This window comes from Dermacentor albipictus, chromosome 9, assembly GCF_038994185.2.
Source record: "Dermacentor albipictus isolate Rhodes 1998 colony chromosome 9, USDA_Dalb.pri_finalv2, whole genome shotgun sequence".
Lineage (NCBI taxonomy): Eukaryota > Metazoa > Arthropoda > Arachnida > Ixodida > Ixodidae > Dermacentor > Dermacentor albipictus.
Window position 1 is genome coordinate 119575366 of NC_091829.1, and position 23813 is coordinate 119599178.

General features: G+C 46.9%; 1 protein-coding gene and 1 pseudogene across 2 annotated transcripts in view; one reads left to right on the plus strand and one right to left on the minus strand.

Moving 5' to 3' along the window:
* The first annotated feature begins 16587 nt into the window (after nt 1-16587).
* On the plus strand, nt 16588-16761 carry LOC135911267 (U2 spliceosomal RNA; annotated as a pseudogene).
* A 1160-nt stretch (nt 16762-17921) lies between these two features.
* LOC135911246 (uncharacterized) overlaps nt 17922-23813 on the minus strand; it is a 104175-nt gene continuing 98283 nt past the window's right edge. For both annotated transcript variants that reach the window (XM_065443438.2, XM_065443439.2), the window contains one exon: nt 17922-23316. In XM_065443438.2, the coding sequence (XP_065299510.1) occupies nt 19522-23316 (3795 nt within the window). In that variant the 3' untranslated portion in view covers nt 17922-19521. The remainder of the gene's footprint in view (nt 23317-23813) is intronic.

The window sequence follows — 23813 nt, forward strand, 5'->3', positions numbered from 1 at the left end:
GAGCTTACAATGCCGCGTTTGCTATTGGATGCGAGGAACTGCATGACATTTTCTCCCGCAGCGAGTTTTTCTACAAGCGTGGCATCTAGCACCATGTCCACAGCGGACGGCTGCGGAAACTTTAATTCTCCTCTTGACAGGTGGGCGATCATTCTTTCGGGTTCAACTTCTATACTCCTGTTTTCACGAACGAGTGTGCTGCTGTAAAATGCGCAGGACAGTTTTCGGAGAGCTGAGTGGGCGCAGTAGCCAGCGATGTAGGCAACGACTTCCATATCGTGCTTTGGGCTGGAAATATCTTATTGGATATGGTCACAGAGAATTTCTGTTGTGGACTTTCTTTCGTGTCACTGTCGCTCTTGCTGTCTTTCTGTGGAAGCATCAGGAACATTTGTAGCCGAATATTATTCTCAGATACAAAAAGCTGCCGCACAGTAACATGATACTGTGCACCAGCAAGATGACGTTAGAGACCACAGCGATCTTCAAGAGTATCTGTTTGAAATTCGCACAGGAGAATATACTTGAACTTGAGCTTTTCTAAGCAGCAACACAACTCACCAAGAGAGCAGCAAGTTAGTCTCAAAGCAGAATGGGTTTCCTTCATCATGCAGCCACTATCCAGGTTGATACTGCGCCAACCGCCCAGCCAGCCTACCGTACCACTCAGGAAAATCAGCTGCTGATCCTCTGGGAAGCCTCTGGATTCTGCAAGGAGTCATTCCGTCAACGAAATTTGGAAGAGGTCTTTACGTTACCGATCTTTCACCACGTTGTTATAATGTTGAGGAAGAGGGCTGTCGAATTCGCACTCATGATTTTGAGGGCTTCTCGGGTGCCATGCATGCATCTCATACATGCATCTCAGGCGCATTCGAGACGCACGAATTGATGACATTTAACGCCAACTTTACATTTTGTCTCTCCATTGATGTCGGATTGACCCCTTTGGGATTCAGCTTGTGGTCGAGGTTTAGAAGCGATGCCTTCTCCAATGAATAAAGCTGCCGTACGGCTTCAAATGATGCAGCTTTCATTCTTGGAGGCCCATCTGGCACAACTCCTGGCAGGCTCATTTCAGGAAAGTCGAAGCATGTCACCGGGTTCTCATTTATCCACTTATTGCTGCGCATTTGAGTATGTGCGCAGGGTCGACGACATAAAAAAGAGGACAGGTTTTTTCGTCTGGGTGGCGATACACAATGCTGACTTGAGGATTCTCCGCGAAAAATATGATTTTCTCGTTGAGTGAGTTGTCACTGACCACACCTATGACTTTCAGGCCCACAGATTCTACTTCTAAAATATCTTCCTGCAATACTCATGTAGGATTTGGGAGGTCATTTTACACGCAGAAAGAATGTGAATATCCTTGTTGGATTATAGAAGTGACTGAACCATAAAAACGTGGGCAGTACTGGCTGCTTCTTGAGACTTGGCTGCAGGTCTTACTATGCTACCCCCTTTGGAATCGAACTACGGCTTGATGTGGATTCCGCCAACCATTAGCGCTACCGTCTTTTCGTGCAACTGAATACACTTTACCATTTCTCTAATGTAGTAAAGAAAGTTGGCTTCGTTTTGCTCTTGTATTGAATCTCCGCCATACAGTGAAGAAATGCGGTTCAGATTTGGCGGATGGGGTAACGTCAACTTCGACGCTGACCTTGCGAACTTATAAGCGTGAGGAGAAATGGATTGCAGGATACAAGAAAGCACTAAAGTTTCAGCACTGTAGCAAAGAAAGGGGCAGCGTGTGCGAGAGAAATTTGCTCATTTAGCGGTCGAAAAAAGGCACTACGTTTTTGTGTCGTGTCACTGTCCCGGGGAAGTTCATTCAGAAGGGAGCTGATCTGCTGCAACACTTTCGTTGCTTTCGATGCACTTGTAGCTTTTGGAGTCTCATTCACCTGGTTTTCTAGCTGCTTAAGCAATGAAGATCACGTCCGGGTGTCGCGCACTGCGCCTGGAACTGCGCTTCCACAGGGCAATGAGGTCAGCATCATCATACCTACTGACACTACAAGTGTCAGTAGGTATGATTTCCGCCACAGTGTCAGCCAGCACTGTGGCGCAGATCCTAACATGCGGTGAAGGACTATCCTCGATGCGGAGAAACATTGCACAGTGATCGTTGGAAGTGACGGGCCAGAATTCACTGCTGCAGACAGCAGTGAGGCAAACTTTGCCTCCTAAGTCTGCTAATGATGAGACTGCATTTTTCTCCTCTTCGCCTCTTTTTCTCTCCATGGAGCTCTTAATGACTTTTCTCAATGCTTCGTTTTTCATGCAAGCTCGTCTCTAGGCAGGAAATTCACGACGAGCCTGGCTCGTGCTAAGGTAAAACAGACAGTTCGGAAAAATCGATGGCGTGGCTTCTGGCACGAAGTGTACCCTCTCGCTGTCAACTATCACCATCTTTCCTGACGCTGCATCGAAGTGTGACAGCTTTGTGATGAGGTCACTTTCTTGGAAATAAAGGTCACAGACCGGCGTCACGCATAAAGGGAGTGAATTATATTTCGTAGATGCGCGCACTGATGCTGCATCGAAGTGTGACAGCTTTGTGATGATGTCACTTTCTTGGAAATGCAGTTCACAGACCTGCACCAAGCATAAAACGAGTGTATTATATTCGGTAGATGCACACACTACTCCACAAAACACGTGTTATATGCGCAGTTGGACGCCGTCCTGAATACTTCTGCTCAATGTTAGCAGACTGCGTTGCCTGAAGCGCAATAAAACTACCAACCATTGAACCATAAACTATCATTTCAGCAGTTACTAAGCGAGAACGCGAGTCATGTAATATAGCCCATAAGAGCACAAATTGCAGTTCCTCACCTTGGAGTGTATGATCGGTGTGAAATACTTCCGTCAAATCACTCTTATCCAGCACTTCCTCCGGATTTCCTCCTTGTGGAACGCGAAAACATGTACTAGGGGACCGCTGTCATAATTTCCGTGGCAACTGGGTACACAACACTGTCCCATGTTGCACCAAGTGAGGGGTTTGCTTATTTTTCAACGGCACATCCTCGTATCAGGCAACGTTCACGTGACTGACATTTCAATTTTCTGCACAGGTAGACACAATCACTCGTGCACAAAAGGAAACACTATAAAGTAAGGCAATCGGGCATGGGCAAAGACTGTCAGCGCAGTGTGATGCAGCACCAGACTGACCAAACCTCACCCGAGGAAGCAGGAAGATACACGTGAAAAGCCTGTACTGACTTGCCCCATCGTTCAGTGAAAGAAATACGCGGGCGCGACACCCGATCGCCGGAGAATACAACACCGCCTAAACTAGGACAACTAGCGTCACGTAGGGCGTTTTGAGAGGGGGACGTGAGCAGGCCTTCTCAATCTAGGTGGTGGTGTTGCACGTAGGCTCCCTAGTCGTGTCTTGATAATAGCAAACGGAAAACCCGAATAGCCGATGTATGTATAGACGGCAATTGATGTGATGACTGTATAGGTGAATGACACAGTTCACCTATCTCAGTTTCGTTCCACCCTTAGAGTGGGTAGGCCACGTCTCGTCCGGACTGCGAAAGAACTGGCGCGTACGAAGCGCAACGGCGGGAACCGAAACGGGAATTTGCGCGGCGATGGCGGACGGCACAAAATGCCGACGAAGCTCGTGCGGCAAACGCAAGCGTATGCCCAAGCGAGACAAGACGTCTGTCACAGCGACCATAAAACAGTAATTACTGTGGTTACGAGACAAATGTGAATACAAGTGAACATGGTAACGAGCACATTTATGTTACATAGTTTTGTAGCTTTATTTCATCTGATCTATAGTTTAATACAGTGCTGGCCATCCATCTTCACAGAATGGAATGGCTCTGAATTTTTGTCGATGTTAAGCTACAGTGAAAGGATTGTGATGCTCAGTTGTTCGTAAAAAGAAAAAATGCTTTCGTAATAAACTGACCAGCCCTTTGGAAAGCGTCCTGATGTGGTAAATTTCATTGTTTATGGGGCGTATAAATGTTATAAACAGGGCTGAGGTGCCTCAGAAAGGCTGGCCAACGTTGGAGTAGGAGGACCTATCTTCATCAACGACAGCCTCATCATCCTCGGCAGGTTAGTTAAAACAGATCATGACAGGTTAGTTATAACAAGTTAGTGGAGGAACGTCAGGTGCGGTCGTTGCCGGCGTCGGCTGGCTTTAGAGGCCGAGGCCGAAGAGTAAAGGAGGGATGTCGTTTTATGGCTATAGTCGTGGTAACTTCGTCTTAAGAGGAAGCTTTAGCTCAGGCCCAACTCCGATGCGGCCTATTCAAATAGATGTAAAACGCAGAAACGCTTTTTTGAGATAGCTCCTGGGCCAATTTTAATGAAATGTTTTGCATTTGAGAGAGAGAGGTAAATTCTAGTGTCTGTTCGAAGCGGAATTTCTATTTAAGGCAGAATTTTGTTAAAAGAATTTTCGAAAATTAGAAAGTGCGGAAAATGTATGAGCACGAAGTTTACGGATTAATCGCTCTCCATCAAAAACAGATATTGCGGTTTTGTTAATGGCTTTCATTAGAGCATTCAAAGCGAACAAATTCGATATTTCAATTTATATCTTACGTGAATTCGTTACGTTGCGTACAAGGGTTCTGAGAAAGCTGTATTTCATATTACAAAATTTTCTGAGATTCATATGTAGTGAATAAATTTTGCCCGCTTTAGTTGTACTGTTATATACAATGCACAGAATTGCGATATAATTTTTCATTGCCGAAAGACAGAGTTGTAAACTTGACAGTTTTGTTTACTGAAAATTTCCGATTTTCGGAACTTTTTAATACACTAATGACGACCTAAATAAAAAATTCGAAACCAACAGTCACTACATTTTAAATTTGTTTTTTTTTTTAATGCAACAAACCTCGTCAATTTTAGTGCAGTGGTTGCCGAGAAAAACGAATTCTCATTTTACGTGTATTTGGAAAGGAGCACCCGAACTAACGCTTCCTCTTAAGGGCTACTTTCCCCAGTATCGTGTCCGCGTGTAAAACGAAATCCCGGTGATAGTAGAATGCCGGGCCGACCCGCGGCTGAGGGGCATTTCGCCATTAAGGGGCCCACATACACAGCTTCGCTGGTCATACATGATAGAGTGCAAGGGAACTGCGTTTTCTTTTCCTTTTTTTGCATTGATTTCGCTTTTTGAAAGAGATAATGCTATGAATACAATGTCATTCGTCCTTGTCTCTTAGAATTAAAAATGGGTTTAAATAAACTCTATATCCCATTCATCCTCTAGAGTAGGTGTAAGTGTAGGTGTAATGCTCGCTAGCTCGCTCATAAACACACACACCCGCACGCACGTTTACACACACTTACACAAACGCAAACTCACCCAGGTACGACGAATGGTCGCCAGCATTCACATTTACATGCACCCACGCATGCACACACGCATAGTAATGAGCGCACGCACGCGCACGGATCTGCACGTGCACACAAACAGCCGCATGCTCGCACACGTATACACGCACTCGTGCGAACGCATGTTCAAATACTGAGGCACAAACACGTGCGCTCACGCAAATACAAGTACACATGCACGCTGGGTCAAGGTGTGCACAGCCATGCGCACTCCCTCTCCTTCCCTGTCGCCTCACAAAAGCATGCGCCTGCAAACAAAGCGAAAGAAAGTAGCTCCGCAATTACCGTTCAAAAGTCCAGCTATAATAAACCGCTTTACGGTTTAAATTTCCCGCTTCATCAAGTCAATGTGCCCTCCGCTGAGAGGGTGGAAAACCATTTGCTCCGGTCGTGTGACATAACCGCCCATCCCCGACGAAAACGCTGCTTTAACGCACCGTCAAAGTTCCGACTAAATGCCATAAATGCATATTAAATTATGGGGTTTTACGTGCCAACACCACTTTCTGATTCTGAGGCACGCCATAGTGGAGGACTCCGAAAATTTCGACCTCCTGGGGTTCATTAACGTGCACATAAATCTAAGTACACGGGAGTTTTCGCATTTCGCCCGCATCGGAATGCGGCCGCCCTGGTCGGGATTTGATCCCGTGAAGTCGTGCTCAGCAGCCTAACACCATAGCCACTGAGCAACCACGGCGGGTGCCGTAAATGCATATGTTGTTGAAAAATTTTTGATACTCGGCTATTATATAGAAATAATATTGTTTAAAGTTTTGCCCATTCAGCTACGCATGAGCAATGCCGCGAAGTTGCACAGGACGGTAAATGGGCAATGTCAATAATTCCTGATTATGTCCATGCTACAAGGCACGATACTATTTTTTTTACGTAAAGCAGACTTGCGCATGCTTGTTATGTTGTCCAAGGAATAGAATTTCATAATAAAATCGATGACTTAACAAATAAGCAACCAATTGCTACGTATTAAGAAGTAAAAATGAAAAAATGTATTAGATGAGCCCTCATGAAACAACCTAGACTGAAACCAAATCTTGTGTTTTGTGTTTCGGTCATCTGGTGGGAGACTGTGGAACTCAGTCCTACGTGGCGTTACGAAAAACGGACGTCGCGCAGCACGGCATCGAACTGCTGCCAGCATGAGGTGGAATGAAAGGTGCGAGCGAATGAACAGCTCGGTCACGGCTTCCAACGTTTCCGCAAGTGATATGCTTGGGTTTTTAAAGAGACCACGTGAACTTGCGCGAATGTGTTTCAAAAATCGTTTTTGGGAACAGTGTTACGCCATGTGTAAAGAGTCGAGATATGCATCAATCGAAAGCTGAATCTTCGGACAACACACGCTGGAGCGGCTATTACGATAGAGGTAATTTTATTACAACTAACGTTTTTGTCTCGAAAATAGACTACGAATTCTCGTCGTCTTCATAGGCTTCCATTTACGAATATTTAACCGCTCTGGGAACAAAATTCTTGCTTGCGTTCACAGCATTTCACAGTGCGATCACAGCATTTGGCTCGTGTGGATTGTCTTCCGGAACATGTCCGTCGCCTGCCTTTTTCAATAATTGACCTGCAGCTTTTGCTATTCGCGAAAAACCCGCTCGTTCCATTGAAAACGCGCTAGCTTCGTGCCGAGATCGCTTGGGGCGCTAGTTGGCACGTGTCCAGAAAAGCTGGATATGCTTGTAGCTCAAAATATTGTCTTCTGAACGACTGAAAACAGGCTTTGCACCCACGCACTTGTATTGAGTGCGAGTAGACGGCATTCTGCGAGAGTCTAGCATGATGTGGCTGAGAGCCTGCGTTGTGACCACCTCTGTGTACATACCCTACCAACGCGTCAGCAGAACCCGTTATTTTGAAATCGAGCGTTCGCCCCTGCATTTACGCTCTTGAAGTGCAGGAAATAAGGCCCGGGAATGGGACAATGCTTGTAAATCGGTTATTTTAGTCATGTTTTGTGAATGGTGTTGTTCGAAATGAGTCGGGTATTTTCAAATGCTTCTTTTTTTGTGTAATGCCGCGCATTCAGCTCTTTCTTACGTGTCGCCTCTATACGCAGTATTCCTGTAAGGTCTCAATACCGAAATGACGCATGCTTGTAATTTAGCTTTTTCTGCTGATGTCATCCGGTGGAGCTTCGTACAACTGCTTACCTGGTGCAACAACGCGGAACAAGAATGTGCACCCTTGTTGAATTTCTCTCTCTGTAGTAAAGCTTTCGTGTTGTCCCCATAGAAGGCAGTCATCTTTACTTCTGCGGCGCTCCGCGCCCTTGCCGTTACTTCGAATGGAGGTATCTTGGCTGCCCTGGGTGCTGTACAGGTCAGTATAAAATTATTCTGCTGATTTTACTATATCTTCGAAATTTCTGAGGAAATTACCCTGTTTATCTTTCAGCCCATACATCTTGGCTTGTCATATGACAAATTTTCTTATCACTGATTTCATGGTGCGTCCATTTTTTACTGCTTCATCAGTCTTTCTCACGTTATATTTTTCAACATCCCTTACTTTCTCCATGATGAACAGTTTGGACACTTCGGGTTGACGAGGTGTAAATTTCTCTTTATCCCTCGACGACGCTGATCGCGTTCTCACTGTTGCTTGTGGTTTCTTTATCGTACTTAAGCTGTTCCTCCGCCTCTCGGCTCAATTCATGCAACAATAGTCATGCCCCGAACTACAGCTCATGTTCCTAGCTTTGTACAAGACTTGATCAATCCTCTGCGAATTATATCTGATATCTTGAGTTGGATCGACACTTTCATTGTTTGTCGTTTCTTCATTAGGTCCTTTGTTACTTGGGAGAGCTTGCCTACTGGTTGCCTTGGTGCCTTGCCTCCTACTTCAATTGCTTCTTCGAAGCCAATTTAGTTACGGTTTCGTTCATTACCTCTATGTCGTCTTCATCCCTGTGTCCTAAAGCGGAATATTTGTTTTCGAGCACAAGCCTAAATCGGTCTTCTTTTTCCCTTAATGCGTCTAGGTCGGCCTGTTTCTTTTTTACCAATTTTACTCTTTAGCTCTTCAAATTGAGGTGAATCCTAACCTTCACTAACCGATTATCACTGCACTTTATACTACCTAACACTTCTACATCCTGCACTATGCTGCTATCGGCGTAAATTATTAAATATATTTCATTTCTTGTTTCACCATTAGCGCTTTTTCCGGTTCACTTTCTGTTGCTACGATTCCTTGTAAAAAGTGTTCATCATTCGCAGCCTATTCCTTTCCGCGAATTCTACCAACATTCTCCAAGGTTGGCGCGTAGGCTTCTTCTACTTATATTCAATACCTTCTAATTAGTCTTATTACGATTACTGCTACCCTTAATATAATGCTTTAGAATTCGTCAATGTTTCCTACTATGTCGTTATGGGCTAGAAATCCTGCACCCTATTGCTTCTTATTTGGGAGTCCTCTATAGCAGAGGACGTGGCCGTTAGTGAGCACTCTATAAGCCTCACCAGTTCTAACTTCACTAAGGCCAGTGATATCACAAACGATGCCTCATAGTTCCTGAAAGATTTCTGCTAAGCTAGCTTCGCTCGAGGGGGTTGGGGTGTTAAACGTTCCAAGCGTCAGTTTCCGTTGGCGGCCTATCGGGGTCCAGAGGTCCTTAGCACCCTCTGCAGCATTACAGGTCTGACCACCGCCTTGGTCAGGTGCTCCGCAGCTGCTGTGGACTGACGGTCATTGGTTGATTGGAAGAGTCGTAAGGTAGGTAGTGGCCGAATACTGCACTAAGGAAGGCAATTCCTGTCTTGGCGAGTGAGTCTTTTTTGTTGAAGCTTAGTGGGCCTTCCTAGTTTGGTTGTAGCTGTATTTTACAGCCGCACTGGCTCTCGGCATTTGTTGCCGGTGTCAGGCGCAACTCCAAGCCCAGAGATGACGTGTACTGGAGTTTAGTTCAAGGTTACCACCATCAGATAAAAAAAAATGAAACAGACGATTTCCACTTCTGACTGTGGCAACTGAGCAATCGAGATATTTCAGTGAGATAACCCTGCAGGCGGCGAGGCGTGAATATGGCTGAGAAGCACATCCCAGAGGATCCTACATGCTATTGGATATTGCCGTTGAGTGCGGGAGTTGGCCGACGTTGAGGAGGATTTTGAGATGAAACGGAAAGTTTATTTAGATTATTTACAGTAATAACACAAAATAATTAACCGTCATAAAGTCATTGACGGCCGGCATCAAATCGGACGCTGCGGCCCGTGAAAAGAAGAACGAAAAGAATGAATGAATGAGGGAATGCTTTTTTCTGCTCCCTGTCTCTCGCTTTCAACCCCTTCGGTCTCTCTGGGTCACGTCATCTACGGCCAATCGTCGACCCCGCTCAGGTGTCGTCATTTTACTCCAATGGTAGGCGCTTGTGCAAGTGCCGTCCCATTCGGCTAATGAGGTCGCTCCAAGCGCTCCACTGTCCGTGGAATGACTTGCCACGGCGTTGCCTCCTGGCTTGCAAGCGCTCAGCTGGAGGAGACTCGAGCGACCTTTCAGAGCTGCAAAACAGCTTCGCTCGGGACCAAGATTGCCTAGAACTGTGCCAGGCTCCCGTTGCACTTTCGGGAAGAGTCAAGCAGGGGGACAATAGCTCGACGTTCGGCGCACGAGGTGGGGGTCGCCAGCTTGTCTGACAGGCCCGGGAACGTGTGAGAGGCGCCTCTGCGCACCTTAATTGGGTGCGACGTCGATTGGATGTGGTTTGGTGAACTCGAGTGATGTCACAATGCCTAAACTCCTAAACAATGCCTAAAAACTCACCGTTACAACTGTCAACCGGCGTTCGTGTTGTCTTTCTCTCCTCATCCGTGTTCAATTGTGCGCTGGAACGATGTTTCATAAGCCTAAAAACTCCCTGGATTTATCCACGGTAGGCGGGTGATGCTTAATGCTACTGACGTTCAAAAATAATGAGCACGATGCGCTCGCTTCGATTACGAAATGGGAGCCTCTAAGCAAGTGCGCTTCAGCGGCACGGTGCAGAAGTTACTGCTGATAAATTCTTGTACATTTATTATGTTATCAAGTGTACAGTGTTAACATCTAATAAGCATTAAGTTCCCCGAATACGTTTGCAAGATACGTATTAGCAAAGTCATACGTAGGTAGTCCACTTTTTTTTAGAAACCAACGCCATTCGGCATGTATATTATGCATGAATACTAAAACAGATGTTAGGAATTTGTCTACTTTAGGTTGTTTCTTTGGGTTCTCACTATAAATTCAGCGCAGGATACGTTAGTATTGTCAGTCTGAGCCATTTTCGTAAACCTTACTTGCCTAAAAACTTCCTCGATTTATCCACGATAGACGGGTTTTCGGTTCCTTGTGACGCTTGGCATTGCCAATTCTATTTATTGATTCTTGCATATTTTCAGACCAGCCTTGGTATGTGTCCGTTACTTCACGTTGGAAAGTGTAGCTGCGTCCTAATGCACTGCGTCGCTGGTTAGCTTGGCGAGCCTTAGGAGCTTACGCTGCCATCGTTTGCATCGCATTTTGGGTCGCGACTTTGGTAGGTGTCATTATCCGTTGCGCCTGTGCCCGGGGCGACTGACCCTTCGCGAAATCTCCTGGAAGCTCTCTGGTTTATGCTGTGAGCTGCAGTATTACGGCCTGTTGATGTTTCATGTGTTGCTACAATTATTGGATTTGTAGCTGCATTTGCTGCTGCGCTTGCCGTTGTGATTTTTGCGTAATATGTTGGTTGTTGTTGGCGTGTTTATGGTAGTCTGCATGGTCGGTTGTTTTGGAAGCTTTGCTGCGCAGCTCACCTCAGGCACTCTCGTTGCCTGGAAATTCTGGCTGCACGCTCGTGATTGTGGCCAGGAGTCCCGACCCGGGCTTCTTCCGGTCGGCTGTACTACTTAGTGACTGGCTTAGCTGGGTGGCTGCAGCTTATGATTTTTGGGATGAATAAGTCAGTGGAAAATGCACTAGTGCAGTTGCATGTGATCTCTCTCGATGCGCTTTTCGAGCTGAGTCGAATGATGTACATTCTGTGTGGTTTCGAAAGCGAAAATCTCCAGAACTTTCCTACTGAAATGGGAGCCCACGTAGCGAAATTTCGTTGTTGCTGCTGTTCCTCTGCAAAAGTGGCACATACCTACCGCGGGGGATCGACTAATAATCGGGCGTTTAGCAGGAAATGGATAAAGAAAGTTTCGAAAAAGAAAACACTAGGAAAATTGTGTTCCTGTCGGCTTCTTCTTTGTTCTCATGGGAACGAAAGAATTGCTTTTTTTTTCTACCTCTGCTTCAAATTTGACGAGGATTGTTGCATTTGAAAGAAAACTACAGTCTAGCGACGGGTGGCAGCAAATGTTTTAATTACGACGGTAATTTCTTCATAAATATCGTTGCAAACCGCAACGTTTTCGAAAACGAAACTCACGAAAGCGTTCCTCATCTAGTCCCTGGTGGAACAGCGAGTGCACAGGTGCTTATAGAAGAAGGAAAGCTGCTTGGAAAAAACTTCTGTATAATCAGTGCCCACAAAATTGGAAAGGTTATCAATTTATTTCGGCAATCTTCAAACATACTATTAAACATGCAAAAGATGAGTACGATAAAAACCATATTGATTATCTATCTAAATCCATAAACAAACGTGCTTTATTTAATTACCTTCGTTTTAGAAACAAACTCCCAATGAGCATTAATGTAGACTCAATCGTCTATACCTCACAGGAAATGCAGGAGTCCTTAGAACTACTGGCTAAAGGACTGGAGAGTCGGTTCGCAATGCGCCTTCAAACTTCTGTTTTTTATCCTGCATTCTCGGGCTACAAGGAGATATGCTATTCGGAAGTAGCAAAGGTTATGTTACAGTTGCCAACAACAGCGCCTGGCCCGGACGGCATAACAAATGCAATGTTGAAGATTTTCTTTCAAGCAGCTCCACGTGAGCTTCTGAAGTTGCTAAACTACTCTGTTAGTAACGCATGGATTCCACAAAAATATAAGATCGCCAAAATTATTCCGTCACTTAAAAAACAAGGGGCAGGGTGTACTGTCGACAACATCAGACCAATTGCGTTGACATCAAACATAGCGAAACTTATTGAAAGAGTGCTTCTCGGACATATAATAGAGTTTATTGACGACAATCGATTGTTGAGTCCGTGTCAAATTGGATTTGGATCTGGCTATTCAATATGGCACGCGCATGTAGACCTTGAAAGCCGCATTAACATCGCCAGACAGAAAAAACAATACGTGGCTCTAGTTACCTTAGATATATGTGAAGCCTATGACAGCATTGAACATACAATTTTAACGAATCGGTTACAGAGCCATTGTTTTCCAGGCTATATTGTAGCATGGGTGCATGAATATTTAAAAGACAGGGAGTTCTATTGTTTTCGAAGCGGCTATTCTTCCAGTAAATATAAGCAAACAAGAGGTGTGCCTCAGGGATCGGTACTTTCACCAGTATTATTTAATATTTTACTGAGCAGAATCCCCGTTCATCCAGGTGTCAGTACATACGTTTATGCTGATGACATTGCCTTTTTTCGTATGGCTAGCGACATATACTCTCTTTACGAAATACTGCAGCCGTATCTAAGGGAACTGGAAGGCTGGCTGGATAGCTTACACTTAAACCTGAATGCTATAATAAGTGTGCTATTCTTGTTTTTCCCGTTAAAGACCCAGTATACATATCGCTTAACTATCATCTCGAAGATATCCCACAAGTAGAGTCACTAAAATACCTTGGAGTTATTTACAACGGAAATCTTAACTGGCGGCCACATATTTAATATATTGCGACAAAAGGAGCTCGTTCAATGGGCATTTTGCGCAAGTTGAGCAACCGAAGAACAAGTATGCGAAGAAAATCCCTCTTCATGGTATATAAGATGTGTGTTCGTCCGGTGTTAGAATTTGGATGCGTTTTATTCTCGGGTGTTCCAGCATACAAGCTTTGCCCGCTAGTTTTGCTGGAACGAGAGGTGCCACGTCTGTGCTTAGGCGTTCCGAAATACGTTTCGAATGCCGTATTATATCTGGAGGCAAGAATCCCACCCATATTATGCCGATTTCACCATCTGACCATTCAGACTTTCTTAAGGCTGTATGAATCCCCATTAAACCGCCTTCAAATTATTTTCCTCTCTGATCCAGAATTATTTTTTCCTATTCATTGGCCCAGGTTTCATAGACCACAGATTAGATTTGTGCAAACGTTACTTGAACAACTAAATGTGCAAATTCGCGAGGTGCTTCATTATAATACGCATTCAAATTACCCAGGGGTCAGGTTCGATGACATTTTCCCAAACCACGCGAAACTATTCCCTTACGGCATCTTAAACACCATGTTGCAAGACCACCTAAGCACCCTAGAAACAAACGTTATCATTGCAACAGATGCCTCACAGTGCGAGGAAAAAGCTGGCATTGGAATATTTTGTCCTGCACTCGAGTGGTCTTTTTCTTCAAGGTCGCCTGATTTTGTCCCCATTTTTCTGGCCGAGTTGTTAGCAGTAATCCTAGCTTTACGTAAATTAGACCCAATGATTACAACGGCTGCCATTCTGACTGACTCCCTTTCTGTATGCTCTTGCCCTACCGCTACTAATGAGTCACCCATGCTAAAACTCTTCCACTTACTAGTTCCAGCCCATGTGCAATGTGTTCATTTGATGTGGGTGCCAGAGCATAAAGGTTTGTTTTTTAATAAAACTGCTGATTCACTGGCAAATGCATCACTATCCGGCCCTGTTCTTCCTATTCTACCAGTGACAGCACAGATCACGGCGGCAAGATTTCGGATGCGATCAATAAGATTAATCTTATCAAACCCACATTTTACTGCTTCTCCAGAGTGTAAGCACCTGGCATTTCCCTGGCATAGCGAATCCTGTGACACAAAGATGCTTGAGGTCTGCCTCACCAAATTACGCTGCCGCATACCCTCGCTGAATTTCTATTTACACAGGCCGGGTTTGGTTCCCTCACCCCTCTGTTCTTTTTGTAATGAGGAAGAGACGATACACCACTTTCTTCTATCTTGTCGCCGCTTTATTGCGGTGAGAAAAAGATGGTTGGAAATACCTTTTCGAAGAATTGGCCTGGACTTGACAGAACCTGCAATTCTTTCGTTCGGAGCGTCCACTTCGGGATTCAGCCACAGGGATGCATGCTTTGCTGTCCGAGCATTGCTTACGGAATCTAAACGAATGCCCTGCTAAATTCCTTTCTTTTTGTTTTTACTTTTAAATTATTTATCACTCATTCAATATGACCTTCCTGATCTTATTTAACAGGTAATTTTGCGCTATTCAATGCGATGCAATAGCTATTGAAATATAGCTATTGGGAAATTTATGCTCCATAATAATTTCGAATATTCCACCCATTCCTTGGCCAATCCCCCATCGTGGTTAGGAGCCGCACGCATCACAGTCCACAACAACAACAACAACAACTACCCTGAACGTCTCTTGCTTATCTCCACTGCTAACCGGTTGACGCGTCCCTCCACCTTTAAAGCCACGCACTGCAGGAGCACCAACGATACCTCCGGTTCTCACTAAGTGAATCCGTTCGCATTACACTGGGATGTGCAGAGTGATCTCCGGATTTTTGCTACAGCACATACATTCCTCAACTAACTGCGAATATTCGCTCCGGTATGTGTTTGTCTTTAGTCACTCAGCTCGAGCCTCAAATAGGCAGGCACATGCCTTCGTGTTATAATACGGATTTGCCCAAGTTCTTTCTTTTTTCTGGGTTCGCGTGGGCAAGCACCATCTGATGGGGGTGCAAGGAACGTAGTGGCGTGCGTGCTCTGCTGATTGGTTGGCCTATTCGGCAAGAGATCAGCCAATCCACAACCGCGGTCACGAAACTCGGCGGCGTTTGCAAAGGAAAGCTTCGCTTTTAAAATGTTGCAGGTCACCCACAAGGCGAAGCATAGATTGCGATAACAAACTATTACACAGCTGTGCGAAGCAACGATAGTAGTCTTATCCGCTCTATAAACGTCTAAACATTCGATTACTACCTAAATAAGTATGGCGTCATGCGCACACAGGCAAGCATGAACAAATCTCCCTCGATGACCACGGATACTCGCTGACAGAACGCTAAGGTGAGGAAGAGCGACAGCAGCAGTCAGTGAATTCTTGCTATCGCTTGCTTCAGCGCGAACTAAGCGGCGAGAATAAAGCTCACAGCAATGTACAAGCACTCAACGCGTCTACATTTGCTATTCCCCGAAGGTCGCTTGCAAGAGAGGGCACGCGCCGCGCGCAGCCTCTGCCGGAGTAGAACGCCCACTGCTGCCTTGTGCGCGATGGAACACGGCGCGCATCCTCCCCGCCTTCTTCCCTTTCGCGCACTGCGTTGAGCTATCATCTTTGTCGGCTCACCCTTGCGTCGTTTCACTCGCACCCACAGCATGCGGTGCTTGGCCGCGATGTTATAGCACTCGAGCTTTATACGAAACATCACTGCGATGACGATGACGAAAACGCTGGAAATGCGCCTGGAGTGTCTATGTAATTGCTATCGCAATAAACAAAAATTCAGTGCCATTCCACTCAGTGGAGGTGGATGACCAGCAAAGCTCTATACGAGGGCCCCTTAATGTCGAACTGTTAATTGCCGTGTACCAAACACCGTATGCATGTAAATGGATGGCGAGATGCGACTAGTCGCTCCTCCATGACGTTGAGCCTCGGAAGATGAAGAGGCACCGGCCTGTATACATACCCGTGTATTGCTGCGAAACGCGGCGCGACACCCTTTACAAACGAATCCCGGCACGTAGAATAGGCACGCACATCAGCGTGCTCCAAGGGCACACACTTCTTTAGCGTCGCCAAGGCAATCGCGCGTTGATCGACGTCCCGCAATGCAGCAGTGGTTGTGAGGTCACTCGAAAACCACATGCGGTCCCACACAACACAGGCCACACCAAATTAGTTCCCCACAAACTACCTCTGAAACCTGGCCGTTGCGCCGGGGCAACGTTCCATGAATGCGGGATCAGGCCATGTGGTCGGTTCGCATTTCTTTCCGCTTCGTGGTCCTGGCAAGCAGCACGCTTACGGGACCGCCACCACGGGAAAGTGTAAGGAATGGAAAGGAGATACGCAAGCACTTGGAAAGCCGAGAAATAGTGCGAACGTACACATGGCCATCGCGGGTCAAAGTGTAGTATCTGTTCTTATCAACTTAATATATTTTACGGGTTGTACTTGGACCTAACATATTTCACTTATTTTTGCAAGTTGGCGGAGTGCTTAAAGCGTGCTTCACCTCCGCCGCGGCTTGGACCGGTATTGCACAATCTTCGGGATTGGCTCATGTACGAGGAGAAATTCTCTATCTACACGACTGGATAGACACACACAATTTTTTCCAGAACCTAGCCATATACAGATACGCTAGAACAAAAAAACTACGGTGTCCGTGACGTATGTGTGACACGATTTTCCGGCTCCGGTATGGGAGAACGCAGGCGAGGAATTTTGCTTGCGGAGGCTATACGTTTCACGTGGAGAGACATTCTATGTTGTCAGTGAAGCTGGCCTCCTGAAAAGATGGGTTCGTGGCGCTTCTATCTCTGCCATTAATAAACCGATTCAAAAATGCTTGCGGTAGGGAACTCTCTTGATGGCACGTAACAACTTCCCGCGTATCACCAATATTTGCTATGGGGCCTTACGAGGGGCCCCTTAAAGCAAACTTTAGCACGGGGCCAACTCCGACGCCGCCAATTCAAATGGACGTAAAATGCACGAACTCTTTTACGAGATAACCCTTTGACCGATTTCTCCGTTGCTGGGCGCAGTCGAGTAAGCGCGATAAACATGCGGCCAATCTCGTCTGAGTGTATGTTTAGGCACGCGCCAGCACCCGACACGCGAGAAAATTGCAGCCGCGCCACCAGATGGCGCACGGTGTCCAGAGGGAAGCTTGTCAGAGGAGCCTGGCTGCCTTACCTGCCTCATGCATGGCCTGCTTCAGCGGTGGCAAGCTGGAGTGTCGATCGCTACATCGTTTTCAATGGAAATTGCATTAACGTCGGCAGACATTCTGAGATGGCGTTGCCAGTTATTTTTTTTTCTTTGGGGTATGCACTCTCTTGTGTTCATTGTTCAACTAGTTAGAAGTCAGCCTTTACTTGTGGTATCCGATCGGTTTTTACAAAGGGAGTTCTCTTCACCAAGGCGTACACGGATGATGGCGCTCCTTTCGAAACGTTGGCTTCAGGTCAGCTTCTTTGTACGCCCCCTTATCATCAGCTCATTCCATCTTTGTGTGACCCCATTGATTATTACCAACATTGACTAACTCTCAGCAAACGCAACATATTTCCCCACAACGTCTGTGAATTAATACACGTAGTATATATCTGACGCCGCACGTTCTTGAAGAAAAAGCTAGAAAGGAACACGAACTTTCAAGCAATAGTGCAAGGCACCGGAAGCAAAATAAAAAAAAAAACTTGTAATGTTTATTTTTGTGAAGACGACAGCAAAGCTTAGCTGCATTGAAAATAAGCATAAATGTAATAGACCGTAACAGAACCTGTCAACATGTAACATAGCACGCGCGCTGAATAACAACGATATACCGAGTGTCCCAGCTAACGTGGACCAAGTTTTTTTTTTAATTTAATCGGGGCTAAGAGAAACAGCGATGGGACCAATGGTGTTTTGTGAGCAGTCGCATTGCGCACGCTGGCAAATTTTTCTGTTATTGTTCATAGGGTAATTACTCAAATCTAGTTGCCTAAATTAAGCATCACTCGCGTATTTGCATTAGCTGGAGTGTCAAACGGTGCGTCGCATTGGAAAACGTGTGCTCAACCGTTTCCAAATCGCTACATTTGCCCCAGTTATTTTTTCCGCGTTTTGACGTTGCGGCGTTAAACGCGAAATAGAATGCGAAGTGACGAAGGGCCCGCGCGGGTCGCATGCGAGAGAACGACGCTTTCGCAAAGGGTTTCAAAGACTCCATGTCTGACTGTGTGACCGCAAGAAAACTAAACGGTGACATAGTGCTTTCTAGCACGCAACCATGTCTGGCTTGCTTTTATTTTTCTTTTATTTTTTGCACTGTTTTAGTCGTATCGCCGCCCTAAGCCAGTGCGCAGTGCTCCAGCAAACATCGTGACCCAACTGCTTGCTCGTAGAAGCAGCCAACAGCTACGCCACCACCTCGTCACTTTTTCGCGGTCACCAAGTCAGCCATCGAGCCGTGCTCATTCATTTGCCCGCCTTCACTTCGCATTCTTGTCCGTGTTTTGCGCCACGACATTGAGCCGCGAGAAATATAACTGCGGAAAACGTAGTGATTCGGAAGCTGTTGAATATGCTGTTTTCATGTGCGATGCACCATTTCACATTCGAGCTTACGCAATCCTGCAAGCAACTTTAACTTGGCCTTTAATTTTGACTCATTAGGTAATCAATACTATCAGAAAAATGCACCAGCGGGAGCAAAGCTATCGCTGACAGAGCACTTTTGGCACCATCGTCATATATTGTAGCGCTCTTTTTTTAATCAGCTTAGCCCGCATTAGCTGCGACACGGTGTGTAAGAAACACCGTGTATGAAATATTTGTGCCCGCGCAAGTTAGCTTACCTGCGGCCCTGCAAATATCTTGTACAGAGATTTATGGTCTTCCCTCTTGGCTTAAGCGCGTCAACAGTGAATACAAACGAACACAGGGTAGCAAAGGAAGGTGACTGCGCTCTTCAAGAAATCGGAAATGCGGTCACTTCACCGTCATCGCGACATTGCTCGCAAGCTGTCTGCCTACAATGACTCAAAACAAAACACAGAGCATGTCCCTGCAGACGAGCGTAGTCTTTTCGGATATTTCACCGCCCCGGAAGTGCAGAATACGGCCTTGTTCGCTTCGCTTCTATGACGGGCACAAATGTGTTAAGAGTTTCCGGAATGTGGCACTCTCAAACGAGCCCGGGTCGCAGTATCTGGAACACCACACCTAGCTGTGTACACGGACACGCAGCACAGATCAGGATTGCACCTGCGGAAGCGGGCATTCACTCTGTGACAGAACAGCATTCTCCCGTGAGGGCGTGATGACGATAATAGCGTCACTTAGGGGGTTTCGCGGCATCATTCGGACCTAGGATCTTCACGCCCCTGATGGTCATGAAACTGTTGGCTAGCGGGTTGTTGCTCTTTGGTGGCTTAAGCAGTTGCTCAATCGCTGTCCTGTCCACCTGTTTCCGCTCTTGCTGCGGCATCACCAGTTTCGCGGCGAGGTTGCGCACGTTGAGGTGGCCCGGCCAACGGAGTGCAGATTTGCGGGACTCTCCATTCTCAGCGCTTCTGGCGGGGTCTTCCGCGGTGATCTGCGCCACAGTGGCGGCACCTTGCAACCACCGTGTGCGTTGGGCGCCAATATTCGTCGAGCTGGATGCCTCCGCCACTGCCGCATGCTGCCTCGCAGGAACGCTCACAGGAGTTGCCGTGCGCTTAGGATTGAGGGCGACGTGCGCTTTCTGCGAAGCAGAAGACCTTCCTAGTGTCTGAAGGACCGGTCCTCGCAGTGTATCTTGAATTATTTGCAGCACGCGCCGCTCATCTTCCTCGGTAGCTTGCACTGTCGCACCGTCACGCCTGTCCCAAGAGTCGTCGCGGCACGTTGCTATTCCTCCTTCGGCGTATGCCACCCGCCCGTCCGCGTCGTATTCGCCAGCTCTGTCAAAGGAGAATTGCTCGTTGGAACAGCTGGCGACTGCGTCATCTTCACAGGGTCTATTCTGATGTTCCCTGCCGAGAAGCCGCGAGGCGTCGTGGAAAACATCTCTCCCTTTACGCAAATCATGTTCCCGTTCTCCTGTCGTGGAGATGCCACGTTGGTTCTCGAGGACATCACGATAAGCGTGGTCTTGTGAGTCTTCAAACGCCTGTGTTTGCGCGTTTCGCTGTTCCGCTGCTGCGAGCATGCCGACGCCGTTGAATGTAATAGCTTCGTAAAAGCCGTTCGATGATTCACAGGGCAGAACACCGGAGTCGCTGACTTCCCCGTTAGCATGACAAACACCACAGTGATAACCTGTTTCGGCATTTGTGCATGGTATTTCTCTGCTAATGTGTTCTTGGGGTCTCTGCTCAAAGCTGAATTCTGCATTGTCCGTGGACCGCGAACCTGCGAAGCCCCATGGAAATCCTAAAATATGATCACTGCCTTGTTTCCCGTTAAAAGGGCCGAGTTCCCATTCGCGAGAAAATTGAGCGTTCGAAGCTACTTCAAGAGGGGGCGAAACATCCCGAACATCTTCAGTCATATTACGCTTTGCTCCAGGCATTCGCGAGCGTGAAACATCACTTGTCCTGACGTGTGGCATTTGACTGCCAGGGGACGTTTCGGAGCAGTTGGCAGCGATTCCAGCATGGATTTCAGGACAGTCGTCTTTGAAGTCATTGGAACGACTGAGGTTTTTCACTACACCACCATCGGTATCGGCTGTGAGTTGACCAACCCCCACCCTACCAGGTACTTTCCGAGGGTCATTTTCCCAACGTGCTGGATGCTTGATGACACCGAGTAGCGACGGCTTGTTTTGCCAGCCTGCGTATTGCATATTGCTTGTGGCAACCAAGGACCCAGATACGCTATTATTGCGAGCTGCCCACACATATGCAGTGCCAGCGTCTGCTGAATCGGACATGTCAGAGCTTTCTGACAAATTGTGTCCAAAAGAAGTGTTGTTGGGCGGCAAGTCGGCGTTACAACCATAATGATCTTCTGCCTCGTTCAGCGTACTATACGCAGAGGTACTCCCATTGACAGGTGTCCTGGAACGAGCATCCACGCGATTGTACCTAAACTTTGTCAGGTCGGGCAGGTGGTGAGCGCCTGCGTTCAACGTCTTGTCCCCACATAGCGCTAGCGGCACTGTCGCGGAGCACTTTCTGGCGGGGAAGTACCGCGTGATGCGATTGGACTGATCGCACAGCGGCTTCCTCTTGCGTTTGTTTCGGAATATCCCCGACGAGTCGAGCATGCGAGTGTTCCTTTGTTGTTTCTCTCTAGCAAATTCGCTGCTTCTCCCGTTTTCTCCTATGCCAGTTTGCTTCTTGGTGTCGCCGCTCAGTGGTTTATACCAATCGCTTATCTTTCGGCGAGCTCCAAGTTTTGTGGTGCTCATGTTTTCCTTGAGCCTTTCTAGTCTAACTTTACGGCGTGGTGACACCTCTTCTGAAAGGTCTCCCGGAACTTTGGCGTAAGTATACCCGGAGTTTTTTGCGGAGAAGCACTTGCTGGGTGATTCTGTTTGTTCTCTTAGTCTCACCTTGTGGCCAGTATTTGAAATCAATGAACTATCTACTGTCTGGTCATCCGCGAATGGTTGCAGCGTAATCCGTTCTTCATCGATTATTGGACAATCCAGCACCGGCGAACCGAAGGCACTGTTGCCCGTTGTATCCCACCTACCTGCGGTCGATTCGGTGGCAGTAACTTTGTCAGGCATACCTTCAAAAATTTCAGTACTCCAACCTTCTGCAAGCGCGTCCTGCTCCGGTTCGCAGCACCTTTTGGCTCGGGACTTTGTACCCGCTTTTTCGTTCTCTTCTTCCAAGGAAGGAGTTCTTGCAGCTGGAAAGACGGCGCTGGAGCCAAAGGGCGTCACCCGAGTGTGCATTTGGGGAGAATTACTGGAAACAAAGGACGTCTTGACGCCTCGTTCAATGCTGTATGCTCTTGAGCAATGTGCCAGCTCCTTGTTAACGTGTGTTGCTTTGTCAATGCCTCCTGATAACGGCGTTGATGATACACCCCGTTCGAATGGCACCACTGATCGCTTCGAATGAGAAGTAATACTATAACGTATTGGAGTGCCTTCTGTGTGACGCTCTTGTTTCTGCTGGTTGCAGCCGATTGTTTGCACCGACTTAGCATTGCTGGCGAAATTGTCGACAATGTAAGGCGATGGTTCAAACTCGACGGCGGTCGAGGAGCCGAATGTTATATCAGGCTCTGATGACTCCGGTAAAGCATCATCCCAGTCACATTCAAAGATGCCACTGAATTCTACCACTTCCGGTTCCATCACAACGTTTCCTGCGTTTTTTGTTGCAAACGGCACATCCAAGTGTACCTGGTTAACCGTGCGCGGAGCAACTACGGCAACGTTATCCTTCTTGTCCATGCAAGTCACTGCCATTATCGACAAACGCTGTACATGTGACGAGTGTTCCCGTTCACTTAGAGCCTCGATCGGCCTCTCTGTGATGTTTAACACTTCATCAGAGAATGCTGATTCGTTAACGTTTTCTTTGACTTTGGTGGCCGGACAAGGTATGCTGGTAGCTTCAGTGTCCTCTGTGCAGTCACCGCCGAGCTTCTCGCATTCGGCAACGCTCTCCGCAGGCTGGCTCAGATTCTCTGACCCCTTCTCGCTTCCCGCAAGTTTACGGAGAGCCTTCGAAGAATTTACCAAGCGAGCGCCTTCAATCCCCGAGTCGATTTCGCGCTCAGAGAGAATGGTCCCGCTGGCATTGAGCCCTGCGTTTGACAGGACACTGCAGTGCTCCGCCGTCGTGCCGAACGTCGACGGCGTGGACAGCGTATCTTTTTCGCGATGGGTGAACTCGGAACTATTCGCTGCGGTCCCTTGGTTTTGGCAGAGTTGCCCGTTTCTCTGTGTCACCACTTTCGCAGGGTGTCCAAGGCTAGGACATGTGTCATCGTCACTGTCCCCTGGCTCGCCAACACGTTCTGCAAAGGTCAATAGCGTCTGACACTGTATCTGTTCGACGACAGACGGTTGACGGGTCGCAGGGTCTGCAAAGGCGTTCGCACTTTGTGACTCGCGCGGCTTCTCTTGAGACGAAATCATCTTGCTCTCTTCGATGACGGCGTCCAGTGCTTTCGAGACCTGTTAACGTGAGAACCAAAGAGGCAAGGAATGTGATTAAGGCTTGCGTTGGGCCTCATTGCAATGTCATACTTGTGTGTTAAAAGCAGTGCTGCAAAGCTGAACCACAGGGATGAAAACAGCACATACAAAGCGCATCTATCAACTGTTTCCGATCCTTTCTTCAGCAACCATTCGTTTACTGCATGTATTCTGAAAGCTATAGTCCTATAGCAGCCGCTCCTTCTTGCACAACTTGATTGCAACTGGATTCTAAATTGTTTCAGAGCTTATTTGAGCCTTTTCTTTTCAGAAATTGGTAATGTTGTGTATAAAACTCATCATTTGAATCATTTAGTTGCCTCTGTTTTTGACGCTACCTAGTAGAAGCGTGCTACCCAATTACGGCGAAATAAATATTCGTGCTGTAACTATATGCGTCTGCATTTGATTTGATTCCATGTTCCATACTTATAGTCCATTCTAATCGTATTCAAAAAAGTGAATATTTGCCCACC